The 25,839-nt window shown below is 35.8% G+C and overlaps 1 protein-coding gene and 1 pseudogene across 1 annotated transcript in view; one reads left to right on the top strand and one right to left on the bottom strand.

Annotated features, from left to right (window-relative positions):
- LOC133766377 (glutamate decarboxylase 1-like) overlaps window positions 1-24,149 on the bottom strand; it is a 34,402-nt gene extending 10,253 nt beyond the window's left edge. The window contains 12 exon segments of the mRNA XM_062200036.1: window positions 3,059-3,137; window positions 3,240-3,304; window positions 4,079-4,195; window positions 8,129-8,183; window positions 11,098-11,162; window positions 11,164-11,178; window positions 13,665-13,780; window positions 14,108-14,214; window positions 17,602-17,692; window positions 19,764-20,006; window positions 22,592-22,708; window positions 24,116-24,149. Of these exon segments, the coding sequence (XP_062056020.1) occupies window positions 3,059-3,137; window positions 3,240-3,304; window positions 4,079-4,195; window positions 8,129-8,183; window positions 11,098-11,162; window positions 11,164-11,178; window positions 13,665-13,780; window positions 14,108-14,214; window positions 17,602-17,692; window positions 19,764-20,006; window positions 22,592-22,708; window positions 24,116-24,149 (1,104 nt within the window).
- On the top strand, window positions 17,943-18,071 carry LOC133767405 (U2 spliceosomal RNA; annotated as a pseudogene).
- Window positions 24,150-25,839: the final 1,690 nt, after the last annotated feature.

Here is a 25,839-nt window from a genome sequence, read left to right as displayed (position 1 = left end):
AACATAAGTAGTGGAGTGGACATTTAGCCTAGAAGTTAAAGTGCCTGTGTCCTGCAGCAGATTACCTGGGTTCAATTCTTGCTCCAGCTCCTGACTCCAGTTTCCTGCTAATGTAGACTCTGGGAGACCATGGGGATGGCTCATGTTTAGGTTCCTGCCACCCACATGGGAGACCTGGATATCATGCCTGGGTACTGGCTCCAGTCCTGGTCCAGTTCCAGCCACTGTGGGCATTTGGGGAGTGAAACGGTTGATGGGAGTTTCTTTCTCTCTCCCTGTCTCTGCCTCCTCCCAAATAAATAAATAAATATTAAAAGAGGGAACAATTTATGCAGGCATATCTTGGGTATCCTATTAAAACATGTGACTCTTTTCCCTTTAGGACATCTCAAGCTTCCAACTTGATCTTTTGTCTGAGAAGAACTTGACATTATCTCTAATTTTTTAAATTTTATAATCAAATCATGGCTTCTGATGCCACGATTAAGCTGCAGTTAGTCAATAAGGCACATATAAGGGAATTACAAAGAGTTCATGGAGAATATGCATTCTCTTCAAATTTCATTCTTACACAAATATTTCAAAATATCATTGTATTTCTAGCACCTGGGTCTGTTACACAGGGTGCTGTGAGGGGTTTGTGGAGATGAAAAGGGTAGGAAAGATCTGGGGCTTACAATCTGGGTTGCAGGAGGCTGGGTATGCAAAGGAGCACTGACCACTAAACAACGTGTTGCAGCTAAGAAGGTAGCCCTCTCCTGGCAGCACTGAGAAATCACCTAATGGGTTCATGTTTTGCATCTGAAAAGGTCCTTCTGGAAGAAATAGATTAATGTGTTTAACGTTTCATTTCAGAAACACATATTTTCTTCCCCTTGAGCATTTAAATGACAGCTATTTAAAAGCACTGTTAAGTGTATTTTATGTAAAATTATAGCGAAGTGTATATTTATTGATACCTTTTTGGCCTGAGAAAATATATTCATTAAATATTAATATATATCATTTGTCCTAATCATTACAATGGTCTCTATAGGACCTTGGGCATTGGGGTAGTTTACTAGATAAGAATCAAATTTTCCTCCTGACTTAATGCTACCTCAAAATTAGCTTTTTTCTCCAAATGACCTTAAAAATAGCAAAAATGGGAATGGTCTTGGGATTATATTCCATCTCCACTGATTATTCATCTTTAGGAAAAAACCAATAAAATAGAGCAAAACAAAACAACAAAACTTAACTTCTTAAAAAAAAAAAAAACTCACGATAAGCTGTTCATGAAGAACACAATTCCTACTTCAACATGCTTACTACGGACTAAGAAATCAGAGAACACTGCAGAGGTTTTTGTTTGAGATCCAGACCAAAATATATCTGGGATCTGAAAGCTGAAGACAGACCTGTTAGCAATGAGCACAGTGAAGACAATTGTGAAAGTCTTGAAAAAATGATACGGCTAAGCTGATATTCCTGGGCATTGGACACACGTCAGAAGGGGGAGATTAGCCTGTGAACCTGCAGGCTTCACGCACGAAGCAGCTGGCATGTTATGAAAAGCATATTGCTGCTGTGTGGCCAACTGATCCTGTAGGTAACTCAGAGCTACTAGGTCCAATCTGAGGAGCAGAATGGTTTAGATTGGAGGAATAAAGATTATCTGGAATTAGAGACAAAGAGATGGGCATTAGGTACTCAAGGGGTAAGTGCGAAGCAACAGTAAAGGTTTAAAGGTTGAGGATAGACATGTCTTTTTCATAAAGAAACTGGATTGCTTGTAAAAAAGAGGAAACGTGTTTCCCAAAGATATAAATATAAATTATATGTAGGTAAAAAGTGTTTGCATTTCTGACAGTTGAGTAGATATAAGAAAATTCAAGTTGAACTGTGTGTTTTTCACAGTAAATATTTTACTAAAGTACACTTGAGCACTTAGTTGTACATAACTTTCTTTTTGGAGAAATTCTATTTTTAATTATGTCTTTCCTTTTATATTTTTGTTTAACATGGAACACACATTTTTATGGATTACATTACATCTATTTCAACACATTTACACATCATAAACTGATCAAACCAGGCCCCTAGCCTTTCCTTTTCCTTATCTTTTCTTTGTGTTCAGAGACTACCAGGTCCTCTCTTGAAGTCAGTTATACGGAATATGATGAAGATGTGAACTACAGCCAGCCCCCTCTGCTGTGCAATAGCAAACCTCATTACTATGTCTGCCTGTGTTTTCGTGTCCATTGTCCAACCTCCCTCCAGTGCACCTCACCCTACGCTTTCCAGCCTCTAGCAATCACTATTCTAAGTTCAAGGCAATCTTGCTTATTTTTACTTTCACACATGGCAGAGATCAAGTGGCATTTCCCTTCCTCCCATTTTGCTGCATGTGTCAGGATTTTATGATATTTGATGGCTGAACAATATCCCATTGTATATATACACCACACGCTCTTTATCCATTCATCCACCAATGGACACCTAGTTTGATTAAAAACTTGGTTGGTATGATACTGTCAAGCTGGACTTCATAATTTTATTTCTCCTTGAAGGAGATCATGGGCTTAATTCCTTATATCACAGTCAATGTTGGTGAAGATAAAATACAGACACATGTAACAAAGTAACTTCTTACAACTCACAAATTTATGCTGTTAGGCAAAAACTGTATCACACTTACTCATGCTGATCTGCACTTACAATGAACCCTATTTTTAACCCTGTATTCTGAGACTACAAACTGGGCAGTGGGCTAAACTTGAATCCTAAGAGATATTTTGTTCGGTTATGATGTTTTTAATAAATGAAAATGAATTTTAAGGTTTCTATAGATCCTATCACTGTCTATTGTCTTACATGAACTCTTATTCAACACTGGGCTAATATCTATCCCACTGCAGCCAAGGAGAAGGGTTCAGTCTGCCTCAGCAGGGTAAATCATGCTACACTATGTTTAATAAGGTGAGATTGCAGCTATTTTAGTTTTAAATGTTCATAATGAAGCTAGTCATTACTAATCCATCATGTCACTATGTTAAAAACAGAAAAAAAATATTACTTTCTCTTGGATAAGGACAGCAGAGCACTGAAGAGGGACTCCCATGAGCTTGTGTGGATTCCAGGTCACAGAGTTGGCCCTAGGTGACAAAACAGGTTCAGTTCGTAGCCACAGTCTCATGGAAAGTAACAGAAGCCTCAATATGCTCTTTAGCTTCCACCAGCAATACTCCAGGTCTTACCTTTCAATGCCACTACGTTTATAGGAATATTTTCTGGAGAGCAGCAGGCCACCTCCCCATGCAGCCTACAACAAATTCAAAGGACATGAATCTTCTCTTTTTAAACCACACCAACTGCTTTTTCTATGTTAAATTTATTTCAAAAGTTGATGAAGACTTAATTGCTATGCCAGATAATTGTACACTTGGTTACAATTATCCTACTTAGAAGAATATTGCATTTGAAATGTCCTCTTATGAATTTTCATTGCCTATTCATAATACATTAAAGTTTTAGATTTCTAATTAATTGGAACAGACACCTTCTGTATAATTTCCAAAAGCAGATTTTAAAACCTGGCTTCAAATTTGGCAATGCTACAGAAAAATTAAAATCCCTATTATATTCTATAACTTTAGATTCATCCAACTCTTATTAAGGCCAAGGAATTTTTTGGTTTTTTGCCAAAAGTCATTGTACTAAAATAATAGCAAAAAAGTCTGGCTTCCTCAATAAATATTAATAAAAAATGTATTTTAGTAGAACAGACTAAGTCTTTCAATTTCAAGTCATGTTTGACTATTTTCATGCCAATGTTCTAAATTTTGGGTTGAATTTTGAAAGAGATTTAAATTTTTTGAATTCATTTGATATATCAGTAGTCCTTTCTGTGATATATTTAGTATATTTTAAAATAATTTATTTAAATAAGATTATGATTTATATTTATTCCTTATAGAAATATGGCTACAGAGAAATTACTTGGCACACGATGACTATTAAGAATCCTCAAGGATTTCTGTATGATCCACTTTTTTTAACAGAGAAATTATGAGCAAGGCTGGAGGAGGTGACTTACGTCCACGTGCATCCAGAGTTTGTGCTTCTCACAAACATTAGCGATGTCATGGAGAGGGTCAAAGGCGCCAAACACTGTGCTTCCTGCTGTGGCAATGATACAGAATGGAGTTTGGCCCTGGTGTTGGCAAAAGTTGAGTCATTTTGCAATCTTATAAAGTCCCCAAGAACGATAATATTGTTACTTTACCATTGCATTTCTGTACTTAGGTAGATAAATTACCTGGAAAGACATTAAATACTAACAGCTTCAAGATTCCGAGATACAAAAAGCACAGGAGGAGGTAGTTTAATCAGAAGGTGAATCTGATATTCTTGCATCTGAATTAGAATTATTATTGCTCCCTGAAGTTAAGACAATAACACCCCCAAATTTGAGGTGATCATATTATTTTATATAGGAAAAACCCTGATAGCTTTTCCTTTCGTATAATGTATTTATATTAGAGAAATGATACAATGTTACTTAATTATTCCACTTTATTTTTATTTTTTTTATTAAACTTTTATTTAATGAATACAAATTTCCAAAGTACAGCTTATGGGTTACAATGGCTTCCCCCTCCCAAAACTTCCCTCCCACCCACAACCCTCCCCTTTCCCGCTCCCTTTCCCCTTCCAATCACATCATGATTCATTTTCAATTCTCTTTATATACAAAAGATCAGTTTAGTATATATTAGGTAACGATTTCAACAGTTTGCCCCCATATAGCAACACAAAGTGAAAAAAAAAATACTGTTGGAATACTAGTTATAGCATTAAATAAGAGTGTACAGCACATTAAAGGCAGAGATCCTACATAATATTTTTTAAAAATTAATTAATTTTCTATGCCGTTTCCAATTTAACACCAGGTTGTTTTTTTTTCATTTTCAATTATCTTTATATACAGAAGATCAATTCAGTATATAATTAGTAAAGATCTCATCAGTTTGTACCCACGCAGAAACACAAAGTGTAAAAATACTGTTTCAGTACTAGTTATAGCATCACTGCACATTAGACAACACATTAAGGACAGATCGCACATGGGATGTAAGTACACAGTGACTCCTGTTGCTGACTTAACAATTTGACACTCCTGTTCATGGCGTCAGTAATCTCCCTAGGCTCTAGTCATGAGTTGCCAGGGCTATGGAAGCCTTTAGGGTTCGCTGACTTTGATCTTATTCCGATAGGGTCACAGTCAAGGTGGAAGTTCTCTCCTCCCTTCAGAGAAAGGTACCTCCTTCTTTGATGGCCCCGTTCTTTCCACTGGGATCTCACTAACAGAGATCTTTCATTTAGGTCTTCTTCTTTTTTTTCTTTTCCATGGTATCTTGGCTTTACATGCCTACAATACTCTCATGGGCTCTTCAGCCAGGTCTGAATGCCTTAAGGGCTGATTCTGAGGCCAGAGTGTTGTTTAGGACATCTGCCATTCTATGAGTCTGCTGTGTATCCCACTTCCCATGCTGGATCTTTCTCTCCCTTTTTGATTCTATCAGTTAGTATTAGCAGACACTTGTCTTGTTTGTGTGATCCCTTTGTTTCTTAGACCTATCCAGGCCATCGAATATGAACTGAAATTGATCACTTGGACTAGTGAGATGGCATTGGTGCATGCCACCTTGATGGGATTGTATTGGAATCCCCTGGCACATTTCTAACTCCATCATTTGGGGCAAGACTGATTGTGCATGTCCCAAATTGTGCATCTCCTCCCTCTCTTTTTCCACTCTTAAATTTAACAGGGATCACTTTTCAGTTAAAATTTAAACACCTAAGAATAATTGTGTGTTAATTACAGAGTTCAACCAATAGTACTAGAACAACAACAACAACATCAAATACTAAAAAGGATAAAGTATTACATTGTACATCTAGAGTCAGGACAAAAGCTGATCAGGTCATTGTTTCTTATAGTGTCCATTTCACTTCAACAGGTTTTCCCTTTGGTGCTCAGTTGTCGCCGATCAGGGAAAACAAATGACATTTGTCTCTTTGGGACTGGCTTAATTCACACAGCATGATGCTTTCCAGATCCTTCCATCATGTTGCAAATGACTGGGTTTCATTGTTCCTTACTGCTGTATAGTATTCTATGGAGTACATGTCCCATAATTTCTTTATCCAGTCTACTGTTGATGGGCATTTGGGTTGGTTCCAGGTCTTAGCTATTGTGAATTGAGCTGCAATAAACATTAATGTGCAGATGGCTTTTTTATTAGCCAAATTAATTTCCTTTGGGTAAATTCCAAGGAGTGGGATGGCTGGGTTGTATGGTAGGGTTATGTTCAGGTTTCTGAGGAATCTCCAGACTGACTTCCATAGTGGCTTTACCAGTTTGCATTCCCACCAACAGTGGGTTAGTGTCCCTTTTTCCCCACATCCTCTCCAGCATCTATTGTTGGTAGATTTCTCGATGTGAGCCATTCTCACAGGGGTGAGTTGAAACCTCATTGTGGTTTTGATTTGCATTTCTCTGATTGCTAGTGATCTTGAACATTTTTTCATGTGTCTGTTGGCCATTTGGATTTCCTCTTTTGAAAAATGTCTATTGAGTTCCTTGGCCCATCTCTTCAGTGGGTTGTTTGTTCTGTTGTTGTGGATTTTCTTGATTTCTTTGTAGATTCTGGTTATCAACCCTTTATCTGTAGTATAGTTTGCAAATATTTTTTCCCATTCTGTCGGTTGCCTCTTCACTTTCCTGTTTCTTTTGAAGTACAGAAACTTCTCAATTTGATACAATCCCAAATGTTAATTTTGGTTTTGACTGCCTGTGCTCCTGGGGTCTTTTCCAAGAAGTCTTTGCCTGTACCTATATCTTGCAGGGTTTCTCCAATGCTCTCTAATAACTTGATGGTTTCGGGTCGTAGATTTAAGTCTTTAATCCACGTTGAGTGAATTTTTGTGTAAGGTGAAAGGTATGGGTCTTGCTTCAAGCTTCTGCACATGGAAATCCAATTTTCCCAGCACCATTTATTGAATAGGCTGTCCTTATTCCAGGGATTAGTTTTGGATCTTTGATCAAATATAAGTTGGCTGTAGATGTTTGGATTGATTTCTGGTGTTTCTATTCTGTTCCATTGGTCTATCCATCTGTTTCTGTACCAGTACCATGCTGTTTTGATAACAACTGCCCTGTAGTATGCCCTGAAATCTGGTATTGTGATGCCTCCGGCTTTGTTTTTGTTGTACAAGATTGCTTTGGCTATTCGAGGTCTTCTGTGTCTCCATATGAATTTCAGCATCAGTTTTTCCAGATCTGAGAAGAAGGTCTTTGGTATCTTGATGGGTATTGCATTGAATGTATAAATTGCTTTTGGGAGAATAGACATTTTGATGATATTGATTCTTCCAATCCATGAGCATGGAAGATTTCTCCATTTTTTGGTATCCTCTTCTATTTCTTTCTTTAAGGTTTTGTAGTTTTCATCGTAGAGATCTTTAATGTCCTTGGTTAAGTTTATTCCAAGGTATTTGATTGTTTTTGTAGCTATTGTGAATGGGATTGATCTTAGAAGTTCTTCCTCAGCCGTGGCATTGCCTGTGTATACAAAGGCTGTTGATTTTTGTGGATTGATTTTATATCCTGCTACTTTGCCAAACTCTTCGATGAGTTCCAGTAGTCTCTTAGTAGAGTTCTTTGGGTCCCCCTCCTCGGGTTCCCGCGCTGGCGAGATTCTGTGGCTCTGGCTCGTCTCCCGCCGCTCGACTCGTCTCGGTTGGTTTTCCACGCGGTGGGCTCCCTGTAAGTCCTCTGTTTCACATCCACTAGATCCGGAAGCGTTTCCTCTGCAGTTTTTTTCTTGAGTCTTTTCCTGAGGCTACAGTAATTCCACTTTTATGATATTTTATTTTCCCAAGCTAAGGCGCACGTCCTCACTATCCGCCATCTTGGCTCCGCCCCCCTAATTATTCCACTTTAATTTTATAAGTAATTCTCTACATTTAAGGATGTCTTTATTTCTCTCAGCAAGTTATCGATTATTTTCTACTAATGAAAATAGTTTAAAAATAAGATAAACATATATTTCCATGTTAAATATGAAACTGTAAAACATACCTTTGTTTTTGCTTGTAATAAATTTTTCTCTAACTCATCTGGAATCATCTTTCCCCTTAGAAATACAAATATACATTGTTTTCTTATAAGTGAATAAACATGCCAAGCCTACCATTTAGAAGAAGAGATGATTCGCAAGAAAAGACAAATGAGGCTTAGTCAACATAAAGAAGTATTAGGTAAAAAATTCAGTTCCTTAAAACTGTTTTGTTTGAGTTAGATAAGGCTTATTTTACTATCAGATCATCTTAGAATCTACATTACTTAGTAATCAGAAAAGTTCGGTCTTTCTAAGAAAGAAACAGATGGATAAACTTTGCTTCCTTTCCTTCCTCTCTCACTCTCTCTCTCCCTTCCTTCTTTCTTTCCTTTCCTTTCCTTTTTTTTTTAAATATTTACTTATTTATTTGAAAGTCAGAGTTACACAGAGAGAGAAGGAGAGGCAGAGAGAGAGAGAGAAAGAGAAAGAGAGAGAGAGAAATCTTCCATGCGATGATTTACTCCAGTTGGCCACAATGGCTGGAGCTGTGCCAATCCGAAGTCAGGAGCCAGGAGCTTCTTCCCTGTCTCCCATGCGGGGCAGAGGCCCAAGGACTTGGGCCATCTTCTACTGCTATCCCAGGCCATAGCAAAGAGCTGGATCGGAAGAGGAGCAGCTGGGACTCAAACTGGTGCCCATATGAGATGCTGGCACAGCAGGTGGAGGCTTTACCTGATATGCCACAGTGCCAGCCCCTCCTTTGTTGTTATTAAATTTTAATTATAAATAACTCCTGATATTAAAAGAAAAAAAAAACAAGCAGCCAAATTTAGGGTGGAGAAGAGGTAACACGAATTAAGGTGGCTTTACATTTCCTCACAGCAAATCTCCAAAAAAAAAAAAAAAAAGCCAGGGTGAATGTTTCATGCGGCAGTTTGGCTGCCCCTTGGGACAACACTGCCCCATATCCTGCTCTACGTTTTATTCCAGCTTCCAGCTAATGCGTACCCCGAGGGGCAGCAGGTAACGGCTGAAATATGGGATCCCTGCCAGTCATGTGGGAGAGCTGGATTGACCCAGCCTGGCCCTGGTAGCTACAAAGAGTGAACTAGTGGATGGCAGATCTCTCCATGCCTGCCTGTCTGCCTGCCTTCCTTTGAGATAGGTTTTTTCAAAAATACCTTTTAAAAAGCCAATATATTTACTTTTACTCCATCTAGCTTTGGAAGTAGTAGCATTCCTAGAAGCTGTCTCATTAAATCCAGGGGCTAATTTAAGAATGCCTACAATCATTAACATTATATTTTCTGAAAAATACAATCTAATAGATGAAAAAGTATATATGTGGATAGAAAATATGATAGAAAACAACCTAATTGTGCATATGTTTTTATACTGGAATTCCAAAATTTGTTTTGAAAATAATATTATTGAGCTATTTGAGTAGCTAGCAAAGTAAATCATGTTCTGATTTGTTGACATCAATTATTGTCAATTATCAAAAGAAAAATCCAGTTCCTAACAGTAGACATGCTATAAAATATCCTAGGATGAACAATTTGTGGGAAGTGTGCAGGGACAATGAATAGAAATAAAAATGAGATAGAGTACTGAATAGTAAATTTATGGAATATATTTATAAGATGTTTTATATTCCATGTTCTAAGTATATAATGATTTCTTATAAGTTCATAAGCCTCATAAGCAGTAATAAGCCACCAATAAAATGGGTAAAGAACATGAAAAGATAACTTTGATAATGTACAATTTCCTAGTCAATATGCTAAAAATGTCCACTATTTCAAACAAAGGATAGTCATTTTTTCTCTTATAGTCTAACTATTAAAATATTGATAATGTTCAGGTTTCATATTGCAGATAAAAACGTCATCACAAAAATGTTTGAAAGGAAAACAGAAAATGTTTATCAAGTACTAAATGTACACATTCTCTGGGCCAATGACTCACTTCTAGGAATTCACGTGAAAGATATGCATACAAAGACAGTCACCTATATTTACATAATTAGATTCATTCAAGCATTGTTTTTAAATACTAAAATTTTCAAAAAGACCCATCAATCACTTTTTAAATATAAGGCCTGTGGAATTATGTTGCACTTATGCATTGAATATCTCTGTTGTAATTAAAAAAGAATAAAGTCCTAGGAATTTCTGACATAAAGTTGCTAAGATACATTGTAAAATTTTTAAAATATTAAGAAAGAAAATTATAAAATAAAACATGTATTGATGTATGAATCATTTGATATGAATATACCTTTTAGAATGTGTATTTGATTTTAAAATTTTTAGAGTATGTATAAAATTTGTCATTCATTTCTGAAAAGGAGTCTCAAGACAACTGGAGATATATTTTCACTTTGTAGCCTATTCATCTAAATATCTTATTGATAATTCAGAATATTTTGCAAACATGAAATGGGGACAGATGAGTGGCAATCTAATTTGTATGAGACTCTATTTAGTACATAAATTTTAATGAGATTGAGAACTTTCGTGTTTCATTCATAATTACTTCTAGTTAAAATATGAATGCAAGAAATGTTGGAAGGTATTCTTGCTAAAAATTGAGATAATAGAAAAATTGGTGGCTGGCACTGTGGTGCAGTGAGTAAAGTCGCCACCTGCAGTGCTGGCATCCTATATGGGCGCTGATTTGAGTCCAGGCTGCTCCACTTCCAATCCAGCTCTCGTATATGGCCTGGGAAAGCAATAGAAGATGGCCCAAGTCCTTGGGCCCCTGCACCTGCGTGGGAGACCTAGAAGAAGCTCTGGGGTTCTGGTTTCAGATTCACTCAGCTCTGGCCACTGCAGCAATTTGGGGAGTGAACCTGAGCATAAAAGATCTCTCTCTCTCTCTCTGCTTTTGACATAAATAAATACATCTTCTAAGAATAGAAAACTTGAATTTTGATCTATAAAGTATAGTTGTAATAAAAATTTTGAGAATATATTTATAAACATACCTTTCATCACATTTTACTTCAATTACGTTATGGACTCCAATCCCAAGAACTGCTGCAGCTTTTTTTTACTGAGTAATGACCCTTGGGCAAAAGTAGAAAAGGCATTCACTCTCCAGCATCAAATCATCATTTAGGCATTAGTATTTGGGGGCATTTATTACAGCTTTGAATGGGCTTCTTGTGCAGCTCTTAAGGCATGTTCTAAGGCCCAGGTCACATTTCTCGGGATGAAGAATGCTGTACACCTCTTTTTGGGAGGCACCGTGACAGAACACAACTCATCTTCTGCAGTGCTGACCTGAACACAATAGTTCTCGGTATACATGCTAAGTCATTTTGTTTGTTAAATTGCATGATAGTAGGGGCCAGCCCTGTGGCCTCCTAAGGTAAGCCTCCGCCTGCAGTGCTGGCACCCCATTTGGGCTCCAGCTGGAGTCCCAGCTGTTCCTCTTCTGATTCAGCTCTGTGATATGGCCTGAGAAAACAGGGGAAGATGGCCCAAGTGTGTGGGCCCCTGTACCCACGTGGGAGACCCTGAGGAAGCTCCTGGCTCCTGGCTTCAGATCAGCACAACTCTGACAGTCACAGCAATCTGGGGAGTGAACAGGAGGATGGAAGACCTTTCTCTCTGTAACCCTACCTCTCAAATAAGTAAATAAAATCTTTTTAAAAAATTTAGTGAACGTATCCTTTAGGTAAATCCTTTCATTCTCTGGACAGCACCAGGCTTGAGTAACAGATTCATTGTGGAAGTGTGAGAGTTGAAGAATGCCTTGATTCTTCGTGTACTTGTGACTCTCAGTTCTGACTGTACCACGTTTGCTTTTTTGCCTTCTACTAAACCATTGTTTCCTTGGATTATTCTACATTACGTAAATTATACCACTAGGAAGAAGGAGATATCCACTCAAAGGACAAATTTTGCTTAGGTCATTTTTAATTGCTAAGAAAAGAACACTTACTTGAGAGAAAAAATACAGAAATTAAAAACACTATCTCTCTACATCAATGGAGAAAACACAGGTTAGGGAATTTCAGTTCATTTACTCACTGTGTTTTAACAAATTGTATGTGAAATGGTAGAGTCACATTTAGGAGCGAACACATTAACTTATATTAAGTCTGATAGCAAATTGCATTCAATGTGCACTGCTGGTTCTAAACTTGATAACATAGATACACTAGGGCTACAAAAAATTTGTGAAAAAATTGAATTAAAAAGTCTTTGCTGCAAAAAATTGAAATTCATGCAATTTTATTCATAATTCACATTTTCAATGGCCTTTTTTTTAAAAACAGATGCAAGTAGTCTTTAAAAATTTGTTTAATGTTTTTAAATCACACATAAAATTGTAAATATTTACAGGGTACCATGGGATATTTCAAGCTATGTTTACACTATGCAGTGCCCAATCAAGGGAATCATATCTGTCTCCTCAATCATTTAACAGTTCTTTATTGTGAAAAACTTCGAACTGTTGCTTTTGTTTTAGAGAAATAACACATTATAATTCAGTAGAAAAAAATAATTACCAACGAACTTTTTGAAAACTCCTCAAATGTATGGGTTTCAAAGAATTATTGCACCAATATAAGCCTGTTTATTCCATTTTTATTTTATTTAAATAAAAGGAACAACTTTCAGGTATTTCATATGTACAGCTTTTTTTTTCTTTTTTCACTTTTTTTTATTTAATAAATGTGAATTTACAAAGTGCAACTTTTGTATTGTTGTGGCTCCCCCCCCCCCAACCTCCCTCCCTCCTGTGGCCCTCCCCTCTCCCTCTCCCTCTCCCATCCTGCCCTTTATCGAGTTTCATTTTCAATTGCCTTCATATACTGAAGATCAACTTAGTAAATACTAAGCAAGGATTTCAACAGGCTGCACTCACACAACCGCACAACGTATAGGGTACTGTTCGACTGGTAGTGTTTTTATGTTTCATAGTAAAACAATATGTACAGCTTTAAGAACATAATGGTACTTCCCATCCTACCCTCATTTCCTCCCTCTCTCATTTTCCACAAACTTTATGAAGTAAACTTGTTTAATACCTGTTTGAGTTTGGCAATTACCAGTTTTGATACTATGCATGAAAGTGAACATTAAAACCAAAAGAGACATCAGCAGGTGACGTGTAAATATCACAAATATCTGGCTAAGGATATAATCTATAAAAATTGTTATATTTTCATATGATTATTTGATCTTAATCAGAAAGAAAAAAAACATTCATTAAATTCTTGTTCTCTTTAGTCAGTGTTAGGGATGACTTTTACATCATTGAAATTTTTATATCTTGACTTTTTTCTGGTAAAGATAACAGAATGTTTTATATTCATAATATCCTTTTTTTCTGTTAGTTTCCCATATATTGAGATTAAATTTAATTCTGAATTACTTGTATTGCTTATCTATAGAGCCTATACTTACTGGAAATTTGGTTTTTTGTCTCTTTTAAATTACTTTGTAGATCCAGACTTATCTCAATATATTTAATGTAAGCACGTAGCTAATAGTCTTAGAAGATTATCAGAAGTTTGAAAAAGCTAGACTTGATACTTACTTGTTCAGACACAAATAATACAATGCATGGGCGTGCAGCCATGCCTTTTGTTTTTATCTCTGGATACAGTTTATAGCGGGCTACTAAGATACCATAGAGATTTGAAACACTCCCACCTATGGAAGAGAAATAGTGACTATCACTAAAATTGTAATAATCATAAATGAACATTGAAATCATGACAATCTAAGAACTTTCTGAAACTAAAATGGTCCCACAGCACTGATGCCATTAAAAATATCCTCCCTTTGTAAGCGTTGAAAGAAAAATCAGACAATGTAATTTACATTTTGGAAATGCACTTTTAGATTCCTGAAAAGTTGATGAACAACACAATGGCTTATGACCATCTTTCAAAAATCATGGTCGTTGAAATATACTTTGAGTGGCTCCTAATAGGTATTTCAGTTAGCTTATTCAAATGATTTCTTGCTGTTTCTTACCAGGTGAAAATATTCCATCTGCTGCTTCTCCCCAGCCAATAATTTCATACATTTTTTTAAGAATTGTTTCCATTGAGGTAAATACTGGGGCAATTTCATAGGTAAACCTATAAAAGATAAATAGACATTCCACTCTTCAATGGAAGAGGCTAAATTATACATATTCTATGATAGATTGTACAGGAAATGGTTAGGCTTTTTATGGTCTAAATTCCCTTTCAGTTTGATCTACAAGGAAAGTATCATGACTTTCATGTTTTGTGCTGTAGCAGGAAGTTCTTTCTCATTAAGAGGAAAAAATCCTGATCCCTAAGCACACACACAGAATACTTTTGTTAACCTGAAAATGTCCAATTATTAGGACTACATATATATCCATACATATATGTATACAGATGAGTGGTCTTCAAGAAGCTCACAGAAAGTACATATTATGAAAAAAATTTTGCATTGATTTGAAGAACATTTTGTATAAAAATAAATTTATTTTCCACTTTTCCATGAACTTTTCAAAGTACCTTGATATACATATTTCCTATTGGACAAACTGCAAAGACAGAGATCTAGGGATGAGTGCTTGGCTTAGCAGTTAAGAGGCCCATAACTCAGAGTATGTAGGTTCATAACTGTCTCCAGCTTCTGTTTGTACTTTTCTGCCAATGATGACCCTGAGAGGCAGCAGTGATGGCTTGAGTAGTTGAGTCCTTGTCACCTATGTGAGACTTGGACTGACTTTCTCACTTTGGCCTGGGCCTAACACCAACCTTAGTGTATATCTGTCAAGTAAACCAGAGTTCGAAAGTTCACTCTTCCTGTCTTTCTATCTGCCTCTGATATATATATAAAAACAAATAAATAAAGAACCAACTTTTAAAAAAAGATGTATTTATTTTATTTGAAAGTCAGATTTAAAGAGAGAGAGAGAGAGAGAGAGAGAGAGAGAGAGAGAGAGAGAGAGAGAGAGAAATAGAGTTAGGTCTTCTGTCTGCTGGTTCACTCCACAAGTGGCCACAACCAGGAGTCAGGAGCTTCATCTGGGTGTCCCACATGGATGGCCGAGCCCTAGCACTTGAGCCATCCTCCCCTAGTTCTTCCAGGCCACTAGCAGGGATTGAAAGTGGAGCATCCGAGGCATGAACTGGAGACCATATGGGATGCCAGAGTCACAGGTGGCAGCTTTACCTGCTATGCCACAATGCTGGCCCCAAGCCATCATTTTTAAAGACAGAGATACAAAGCTACAACCAACATTTCACAGAACATGAAAGAGGCAGAAAAATTCTTTACTAAAATTGATGGATAAATGTCCTCTAGAATTTTCGTATTTTGAGCAAACATCACAAAAGGAGTAAGAATTTTTAAGTTTCAATAATAATGGCTGTAAAGCAAGAATACATTATATGACAAAAATAATGTGGTACCCATGAAAGAAAATTCAAAAAGGACCAAATGGGATCTCTCCTCTGAGTCATACTGAAGTCAGTGTCTCTGAAAGAAGAAGGTGGGATTCAAAAGGCTATAAAATTTCCATGCTATGTACAGTAAACAATGAAGTATTCACAGCAGGTTGTGAAATGGAAGAAGGGGTTCAATTATTCTCAAGATAAAAAGCAGCACGACATGTGGAGGACTATGTTGGGAGCCCCAAGAACACTCAACTATTAGTTCAAGGAAGGTGAATATCCCATATGTCAACTTTTTGACCCTAGGAGACCTGGTTGAGAATAATTTCTTTCTTTTCCCTACCTATGAGCATCTTGGCAGCAGTCACTTACAGGTGGATACTACAGTCCAAGAATCAAGCATTCATATATGAATCTATACTACAATCATCTGAACTAACTTTTGCCTATGGTCAGAAACTCACACTCAAAAATTCTATTGACTACTAGAATTACGATTTTAATTCCAAGAGTTGTAGTGCAGTAGGTTAGGCCACCATCACTTGTGACACCAACATCCCAGTTGTGACACCAACATCACCAGCAGTGTTGGCTGCTCTTCTGATCCTGCTCCCTGCTAATGTACCTGTGAAAGCAGTGGAAGACGGCTAAAGAGCTTAGGCCCCTACAACTCATGTGGGAGAGCCAGGTGTTTGTCACAGCTCGCTGACTTCACTCTGGCCCAGACTCAGCCATTGTAGCCATCTGGGGAATGAACCTGCAGATGGAAATCTCTCTCTCTCTCTCTCTCTCCCCCCCGCCCCCAGCTTCCTATCTCTGTATCTTTCTCTCTATTTCTGTCACTCTGCCTTTCAAACAAATAAAATAATTTTAAAAACAAGAAATGAAGGATGAAGGAAGTTCAGAAGTAAAAAATATCCTTTCCCTTCTCTGTCCTTTCCACTGTTTGTTTAAAACCAAGAGTTTTTTTCTTCACATAAGAATGGCTAAATTTTATAACAATGGCATTCCAAATAGTGAATTTGATTTGCAAACTGACTTTATGCAATAGTTTATATAACACAGAGAACACAATACATTGTCTCAAAAGATTCTGTTTTTAAAAGTATTGCTCTATAAAGTTTTAAATAGAGGTCTACAATAAGTAATAAAAATTAAAATTGCAATAAGTTGTAGAGGGCATTTTCATTGGCTTTTCAATTCTATAAAATGTGAATTACTACCATGAACTCTGCATCATTAAAAACTCAATGATAACTAAACAGTTAAAATAAACCTCAGATTTTCCATATAGCAGGGCAATCTCTCCTCATAAATGTTTTGTTCTTGGTTATACATTTCAATATCTACCAGCTGTCTCTTTTGATTGCTCATTAAATTATATTAACATTTGATACAGACTATTTTCAATTTAGCATCCAATCTTTCCCTTATCTCTTTTTATCCTTGTCCCCTTTAACCTTGGAAAATACTGCCTGATAAATCAATTTTACTTCAAAACATTACAGCAGTATATCCAATTTTCTTTTGGCCCAAAATGTTGTTGTTGCAAAGGTCAATAATTTTAAAAAAAATGATACTGGAGTTGAATTTAACCTTTCTTTTTAAAGTTTACTTTATGCACCTTTAATAATATCGAGTTTCTAATTTAAATTCAAGAAACTTTCACATACCTGTATGTGTTTTGTTCTACTGTGCATTGTGGATCATCTGTGGTAGTGTTGAAAGGACTGACGCTGAGACCTGACTCTCCACACTAGTGACTTAGACAAATCAACTGAGCTGTACCTCCTACCAAAGAATTCAGCTCCTAAAAGTTTCCTGAGAATGACTGTCCAGAGGACCAAGTAAACCTCAACTTCATTTATGAAGCCTGCAGCATCATCTTTGCATTTCTCCCAGGATATCGACCATATGTGTTTCCTATCCGCTCCCCTCACCTCCACTCTCCTCCCCTCTACTCCCCACCTCTCCTCTCTTCTTTGTTCTTCTCTTTACTACATGTCTTGATGCACCAAACATCATAGCCAGCAACATACAAGTTACACAATCTACATCTTGACTCTCAGTCCTTATATGTAGGATACTTACATATTGGTACTTGCAGTGGCTGTCAACCATTCCCCTGCAAGTCCAATCATATCAAGTCCACTTGAGAGCTGGTTAAAGTAGCGAGGATGTCCTAGAAACAAAGACAATGTTGCAAAAGTACCAAAATAGAAACATAGAGCTAAAACATGGCTAAATTTGATAGCAGTTCTTCAGTCAGCAGGTGGGCATAGATTAAGTACACTTAAAAGTTATGTCATTCAGTAAAATTATTGAGAAACCGTCACATGAAAAGGCAGGATCATTTCCATGGGGATACCATGGAAATCAAGCTAAGCATAGTCACTACCATATGAATCTTACAGTTAGAAGGAAAAGACATAATTGCTTCTCAGCCTTTTGGCTAAGATCAAGTGTAGAAGGAAAAGACATTAAACGAATAATTGCCCAAATGTGTTTAATTACAATTGTAAAACGTATTTCCTGTGCATACAGAGGCAGAGGTAATCTACCTATCCATATTAAATACATTTGTAAGATAACATACATTATAGATAGGTTGTTTACTATATGTGTGTTTGTACTTATGAAGACATATGCATATAATTAAAATATAAGTAAATAGTTAAGGTCATATTAAGCATGTTTTATGTTGTATCTTTGATATCAACTTGATGGATTTCTTAGAATTTCAAGCACTAATATTGCATAGTAACTGTTTCAAAGGATATTTACAGTTTGTATAATATAAAGCTAAGGATATATTTGTTTTTGTTATTTATGTTAATGCAGTAATGAGTATCCTCAAATGTAAATCATCTTTGTTCATTAACATGGCAATTGGTCTCAAGATACAATATTTGTGATGTTTAAAATACTGATCACAATAATGTCCATGTAATTGATATTTATCAAATCCAAGGCATCACACAGATACGTTTATAAATATAAAAAATACAAAAATATTTCCAAGATAACATAATAAGCAATGAATAAAATTAAACATGGACAACGTACTTTGGAATCATTTTTTTGGACTCTTTCAAAAGATAGTGCTTTTTCCAATACAGAGTTGGTACATACTCAAGTTTTTATAAACAGGGGTTCATAGAGTTTATTACAATACTTCCTTTTGGAAATATCATTGCCTTAAAAGATTAAGAATTGAGTTACAGGGGCGTGCATAGTGTTGCAGTAGGTTAAGCCTCCAAGCACAATGTCAATATCCCGTATGGGTGCTGTTCCACTTCTGATCCGATTACCTGCTGATGTGCCTGGGAAAGCAGTGGAAGATGGCCCAAGCATTTGGGGTCTGAACCCTTGTAGGAGACCTGGATGGAGTTCCAGGCTTCTGGCTGCAGCCTGGCTAGCACTGGCCATTGCAGCCATTTGGAGAGTGACCCAACAGATGGAAGATTTCTTTTTTTTTTTTTCTATCTCTCCCTTTCTCTCTGTAACTCTTTCTTTCAAACTAATTAATTAATCAATCTTCTAAAAAATCAACTTAATCATAAAACACAATTTGTGATATATAAGATGCTTATCTGTTTTTTAAAGATTTATTTATCTATTTTAAAGACAGAGTTATAAAGAGGCAAAGGCAGATGCATAGAGAGACGTCTTCCATCCACTGGTCCACTTCCCAAATGGTAGCAACAGCTGGAGCTGGGTGGATCTGAAGCCAGAAGCCTGAGGCATCTTCTGGGCCTCCCACGTGGGCACAGGGGCCCAAGGACTCAGGTCATCTTCTGCTGTTCTCAGGCACATTAGCGGGGAGCTAGATTGGTTATGGAGCAACTGGGGCTTGAACAAGCGACCACATGGGATACCAGCTCTGCAGGAGGCGGCCCCGTGTATCTTTTTGATATATTTTGACATATTCATCATTTCATCCATGTATTTTAATTGGCAAGGAAGGAAAATAAGTTAACATCAATATTGAGTATGATAAAATGAAGTTGGTAAATGAAAAAATGATAGGTAAATATTTATGTGTATTTGCCTTTTTAAAAAAATTTCCTAAACCAAAATCATTTTTACTCTTCCTTGCTAATTAATAAGCCATTTGTATATGAGATCAATATAAAAATAAACATGTTTTTAAATAAGAAGGAATGCATTGCGGCCAATTTAACACAAATGTAAACTGAAGACTATTCAGTCAGTCTGCAGTTTAGGAGCATCAATTTGAAAACAAAAATCACCTGTTTTAACACCATATTTCAAGGTATCTGTACAATCAACAAGTATCTGCTCCAGAGATTCAGGATGGTCAGACAGGTTCAAGTTAAACCCATCCAGACCTTCGAGGAGCTGATGAGGATGATGAAAGTCCAATATTTTACTCTTAGCATCAAATGTTTTTTTGATGTAATTCAGAAGAATATCTACTACTTGTAGCAGAAAATATTGTGTTAAATCCTTGTCATCCTTGAATGGTAGCAAATCTGAGTAAAAGAGATAAACAGTAACATCGGTAACTACAACGGCCAAGCAAATCTCCAAGGGATAGAGTTGTCACTGAAAACTAAACATATAAAAAGGTTATGCCAAATAGTAAAGAAATAAATATTTTTCCTAAAGTACCGTTAGAAAAAATCTTCATTTTAAGATCTTTGCAATGAAAATTTTAAGGCATCAGTAATAAATATAACAGAAAACACTCCCCTACCCTCAGCCACAATGGAAACATATCCTATGTTCATGGAATGGAAGAATGAACATTATTAAAATGTCCATACTACTAAGAGCATTCTATAAAGTCAATGAATTCTCACCAAAACACCAATTACATTCTTTACAGAACTAGAAAAAGGAATCTTAAATTTTATATGGAACCCCCAAAAGTGCAGATGGACCAAAGCAATCTTGAGCAAAAAAATAAAGCTAGAGGCATCAAAATATCTGAATTCAAGCCATACCAAAAAACTGTATTAAGTAAAACAGCAGAGTACTGACATGAAAACCAACACATAGTTCAGTGGAACAGAATACAGAACCCAAAATTAATACATAAATAAAATATATATAGCCAATTGATTTTTGACAAAGTTGTGAAGAACCCACATAAGAGAAAGGATAGTATTTTCTTTTTTCTTTTTTCTTTTTTTTTTTTTTTTGACAGGCAGAGTGGATAGTGAGAGAGAGAGACAGAAAGAAAGGTCTTCCTTTTTGCCGTTGGTTCACCCTCCAATGGCCGCTGCAGCCGGTGCATCGTGCTGATCCAAAGCCAGGAGCCAGGTGCTTCTCCTGGTCTCCCATGTGGGCGCAGGGCCCAAGGACTTGGGCCATCCTCCACTGCCTTCCCGGGCCATAGCAGAGAGCTGGCCTGGAAGGAGGGGCAACCGGGACAGAATCCGGCGCCCCAACGGGGACTAGAACCTGGTGTGCCGGCGCTGCTAGGCAGAGGATTAGCCTGTTAAGCCACGGCGCCAGCCAAAGGATAGTATTTTCAATGAATGGTTCTGGAAAAACTGAATACACATATGTAGAAAAATGAAAATAAATCTCTACTTTATACCACATAAAAATCAAGATGGATTAAAGACCTAAATGTAAGATCTGAAACCATGAAAACACCAGAGGAAAATAAAAGTTGGTGTAGGCAATGATTGTTTTGATATGACCCCCAAAACAAGCAAAATCAAAATTAGACAAACGGGAATCTATCAAACTCAGAAACTTCTGTGCAACAAAGGAAACAGTTACAGTGAAAAGTCAACCAATAAAATATTTGCAAGCTCCTTGTTCATCAAAGGATTAATATCCAGAATGCATCAAAACTCAAAATCTAAGAAACAAAACAAAAATAATGTAGTTAAGAAATGGACAAAGGACTTGAATCAACATTTTTAAAAGAAAAATACAAAGAATCAACAATTTTCAATATCACTATCAGGTAAAGACAATCAAAACTACAAAATGAATATTACCAAAAAGATAAAAAACAACCAATGCTGAAGAGAATGTGGAGAAAGAGAATCCCATACACTCTTAGTGGGAATGTGAATTAGTGTAGCCACTATGGAAAACAGTATGGAGATTCCTTAAAAGAATTGGAAATAGAAATGCCTTGTGACCCAGCAGTCCTACTATTGGGATATATTCAAAAGATAAAAAAAAAAAATCTCCTATCAAAGAGATCCCTGCTCCATAGATATTGTAGCATTATTCATAATAGCCAAGATATGTAGTCAACCAGAGTCCATCATCTGGTAAGCAGATGTACATATACACAACGGAATATTATTCTACCATAAAAGAGTTAAATTCTGTCATTTGCAACACAACTGATGGGACTAAAGGACATCATGTTAAGTGAAATAAGCCAGATGCAGAAAGACAAACACTACATGTTCTCCTTCATATGGTGAAGTCAAGAAAACTCAGTCTGAACACAAAGTAGTAATTACTAGATGCTAGGGAGGGCAAAGAGGGCAGAGGGAGTTTGGATGGCAGGTATCAAATCAGAGTTAGAATGAAAGAATGTTTTGTTAGTTTTACATAGCATAGACCATTGACTAGAGTTCACAAAATCCTATTAAATATTTTATGAGCAAACAAGAAATGAGCCCAAGGCTCCAAACATAAAGTACAGTCAAAGGAGAAATATTGAGTATCCTGATTTAGTCATTATACATTATATGCACGCAATGAGATGTCCCAACATAGCCCATAAATATGTATCACTAGTGTTAATAAAAATTTTAAAATTTTATCTAAGGTATATAAACTTTATGCATTTCATATATACAAATTTAAGGACATAATGATTCTTTTTAAAAGAGAATAATTTTTCCCCAAAATCAATCATTTTAGATTAATGCTATTGGAACAAGCAGCCTTTGAAAATCACCCATTCATGGACTTTACTTGATTGTCATGCCACAAAATGATTCAGTCATTCTATCTCTAATCAAAAGTTAAAATATCAGATGTTAAAGACAGCTAATTGATTCAGTAAATATGTAGATCACATGGAGTCCATGTTTTAAAAGCATAAAGGAACAGTATTTATTAATGACATCCATACCTGAAGCATAAGTATTAGATAAATTAGCCATTAAATTCTCAGTGTGAACATCTTTTTTCATATCTTTCTTGGTTGATTGAAAAGTCTGGATAGATTTTTTATTTGTATGTTCCATATCTAAGTTTAAAAAGAAAATATTTTGTGATTATTAAAGTTTATTGATAATATGTATTTGCTAGTTTTATCTGCAATCAAATAGATGTCTCTGCAAAATTCAAAATGTTTTCAGCGTTTATTTCCATTCTTATGTAATCTCCAGACGTATAAACTGAGAAGCATTCATCCTATTCAAAAAAATAATGATTTTAATATCAGTTTGTAGGATTATGAACATAATTATCAAAATATTAGGTTAACTATAAGTGCCAAATACATAAAGTATCCTTCTATTAATTTTTAAAGACTTACAACCATGTCTACATGTCTACAATAATCCTAAATGCCTGGCACAAATTTCAATCCTCACGATATTCCTATAACAGGGTATTTTTCAATATGCAAATAAAGAGACAAAAAGTTAAATAACAATAATAGCTAGAGTTTTTGGGCACTTACTGTAGTCCAGACATTGTTTTCAGCATCTCACATGTATTATACTACTCAATCGTCTTAATACAGAGTAAGGATGCGGGCTTCACTATTACTAACAAAATAATATTATATAATGGAACTTGCATATATAGACAGATCTGTTTGAATCCAAAACCATTAAGTTATCCTAATAATTAAAAATTAATGTTTAAAAACAATAGTTTCTGCAATATCCTAATAAAATATTGAAAGGAATATTCAACAAACTAGGCAATGTTTACTTAATATTCTGAGAAATGTGGGGAGAAATGCTAATGTATGATAGTGATAGATGCCTTAGCTGTTTCAATAAAGAATAAAGATCCTGACAGATTACTAATTTGTACATAAGCAAAAACACACATTACGGTAATGTGAGGGGATTAATGGAATGTACCTAAAAATAAATTTCCAAGTTAAACATTGAATCAGTAGACACAAATTAATTAATTCCTGCTATAATTTTTTCTAGAAGAAATTGCAATTTTAGGTTTCACTTCTATAAGCAATTAAATAAAGTTTAATATGACTAAAGTTTTAGGACTATAATATATTTTTAAATAATTAGTGGAAACAAAATCACAAGACTGAAAAATTTTTTTTAAAACTCTGTACATAATCCAGTTACAGAAAGTTTAAAAATTATATAGAAACCAACACATTTGATATATTGGCATAAGAATTACACTCCACTAATAGTTCTACTACATATTGAATCTACAACCTAAAACTATGCTATATATTTAAATATATGTAAAGAGCTTCTTTCCTTGAGTTCACCAGATAATGATTATTAATATGGTGCTGTCAGAATATTAAAATATTAAAATATTTTAATCATCTCTCTGGAGACTGTGGTAGGTAGCAAAGAAAAATTTCACATCAAGTTTTTATGAACATCTACTTTCTCAGTTAATATTAATTCCCATTTCTTCTCACAAAATTTTAACTTACTTGTCTGGCTGTATCCACAGTTTTTGAAATCCATGTATTGTGAAAAAGAAGTCTGTAGTAATAGACTATTTGGAGGCAGAGAAAAAATTCTAATGCAAGGGAAATGAACATTAAGGATTTGTCATTGTAATTTGTAATACAACTCTTTTAATTATTCTCTTTGATGGCACAAACTCTTGGAGCAATTCCATTATTTGTGAAATGGGTGGGGATACAGTTTTTTCTTTTGTTTAGAGAATTAACTGAGAGGTAGTTGTAATACATTCATGTTGAAACATCAACCTGTCTAGTGTTCTTTAAAAAGGGTTATATAACATTCAAATAAACAAATGCACTCCATTCCCCACTTAACAATTACAGATTTTATCTACAGAATGAAGTGTTTGGTACTTCACATGTAACATAAAAATGAATTTAAATCCTTGGCCTATTAACAGCACAATTCACATCCTTGTAACACACTAGTGACTTTTTGCTTTTGTATTAAAATCTAAAATGTAAAATAATCCAAGAACACATAGTCAAGTGTCTCTCGAAAGTCCCACATCCAGGTATAGATTTTCCTGAGAAATTATTAAATATCACCTTATTCCTTGGAGTTTCCATCTGTTGAGTAATGTGCAGGTCTACATTGTTTCCTTATTAAGCAATTTTTAGCATATTAATGACACAGCATGAAAAGATTGATGAGGCACAACAAAAGAATCTGGAAATGCATTAATCCCTATTCTTGGCATTTAGGTGTAATTTAGGAACAGATTAAAAAAGCTCTTACCTCACTTTAATAATAATAGAAGGATGTTGTGAATTGTCAAAGTTCATTGACAACTTCCAAACCTAATCTAAGTAAATTGTTGCAAATTTCTTTTTTTTATTAAGAAGTTAACTAAAGCCTCAAACACACACACACACACACACACATTTCATGACTTAAACACTTCCTCCGTTCCTGTCTTCATTGCTGTCAGTTTAATTGATCGATGATTGCAGAAGTGGCAGGTAAGTAGGAAAGCAGGGAGAAAAAGCTCCTAAGAGACCAAAGATAATTTTGCTTCCCTTCAACGGTCTTCGGAGCTTCTTTATTTTAACAGTCACTATGTCTTTTAGAAAGAATGTCCATCGTGTTTATTCAGTTCTTGCAGAACACCTGTTTTTCTCTGTTAATAAACCCACCAAGGTTCCTCCACTAAGTGTACCATTGTGAGTTAATCCTGCTCCCTCCATTCTGCAAGGTCCCTACTTCATTCACATCCTTTACATGTTTCTCCTCCCTATGTGACAACCACCATCACTCTAAATTCAAAGGGAGTTTTAATAATCTCAATTCCAAGGAAAAGGATTTAAGGCCCAAGATTGGTAGTTCTATCTGACAGCAAAACCATAGCTATTTAAGCCAATTAGACTTATTTCCCTCCAACACAGAAATCTGGCCTGGGGGTGGCTATGGGCTGTTCACACTGTTCTGTTCCATGAAGTCACCCAAAGACTAGGAGTTTCTTCTGTCTGTAGCTCTCTTGTATCCTAAGTCAGTGATATCTGAAATAAAAAGGTGTCAAAGACATACAAAATTTCTTTGAAAGATTTATTTATTTATTTGCAAGAGTTTTAGAGAGAGAGAGATCTTCCATCAGTTGGTTCACTACCCAAATGTCTGCAGCAGCCATGGCTGAGCCAGGCCAAAGCCAGAAGCCAGGCAATTCATTCAGGTCTCCCACATGGGTGGA

The sequence above is a fragment of the Lepus europaeus genome, chromosome 9 (genome assembly GCF_033115175.1).
Source record: "Lepus europaeus isolate LE1 chromosome 9, mLepTim1.pri, whole genome shotgun sequence".
Classification (NCBI taxonomy): domain Eukaryota; kingdom Metazoa; phylum Chordata; class Mammalia; order Lagomorpha; family Leporidae; genus Lepus; species Lepus europaeus.
The sequence above is the reverse complement of the archived record's forward strand: the minus strand, read 5'-3'. Positions and strand labels throughout refer to the sequence as shown.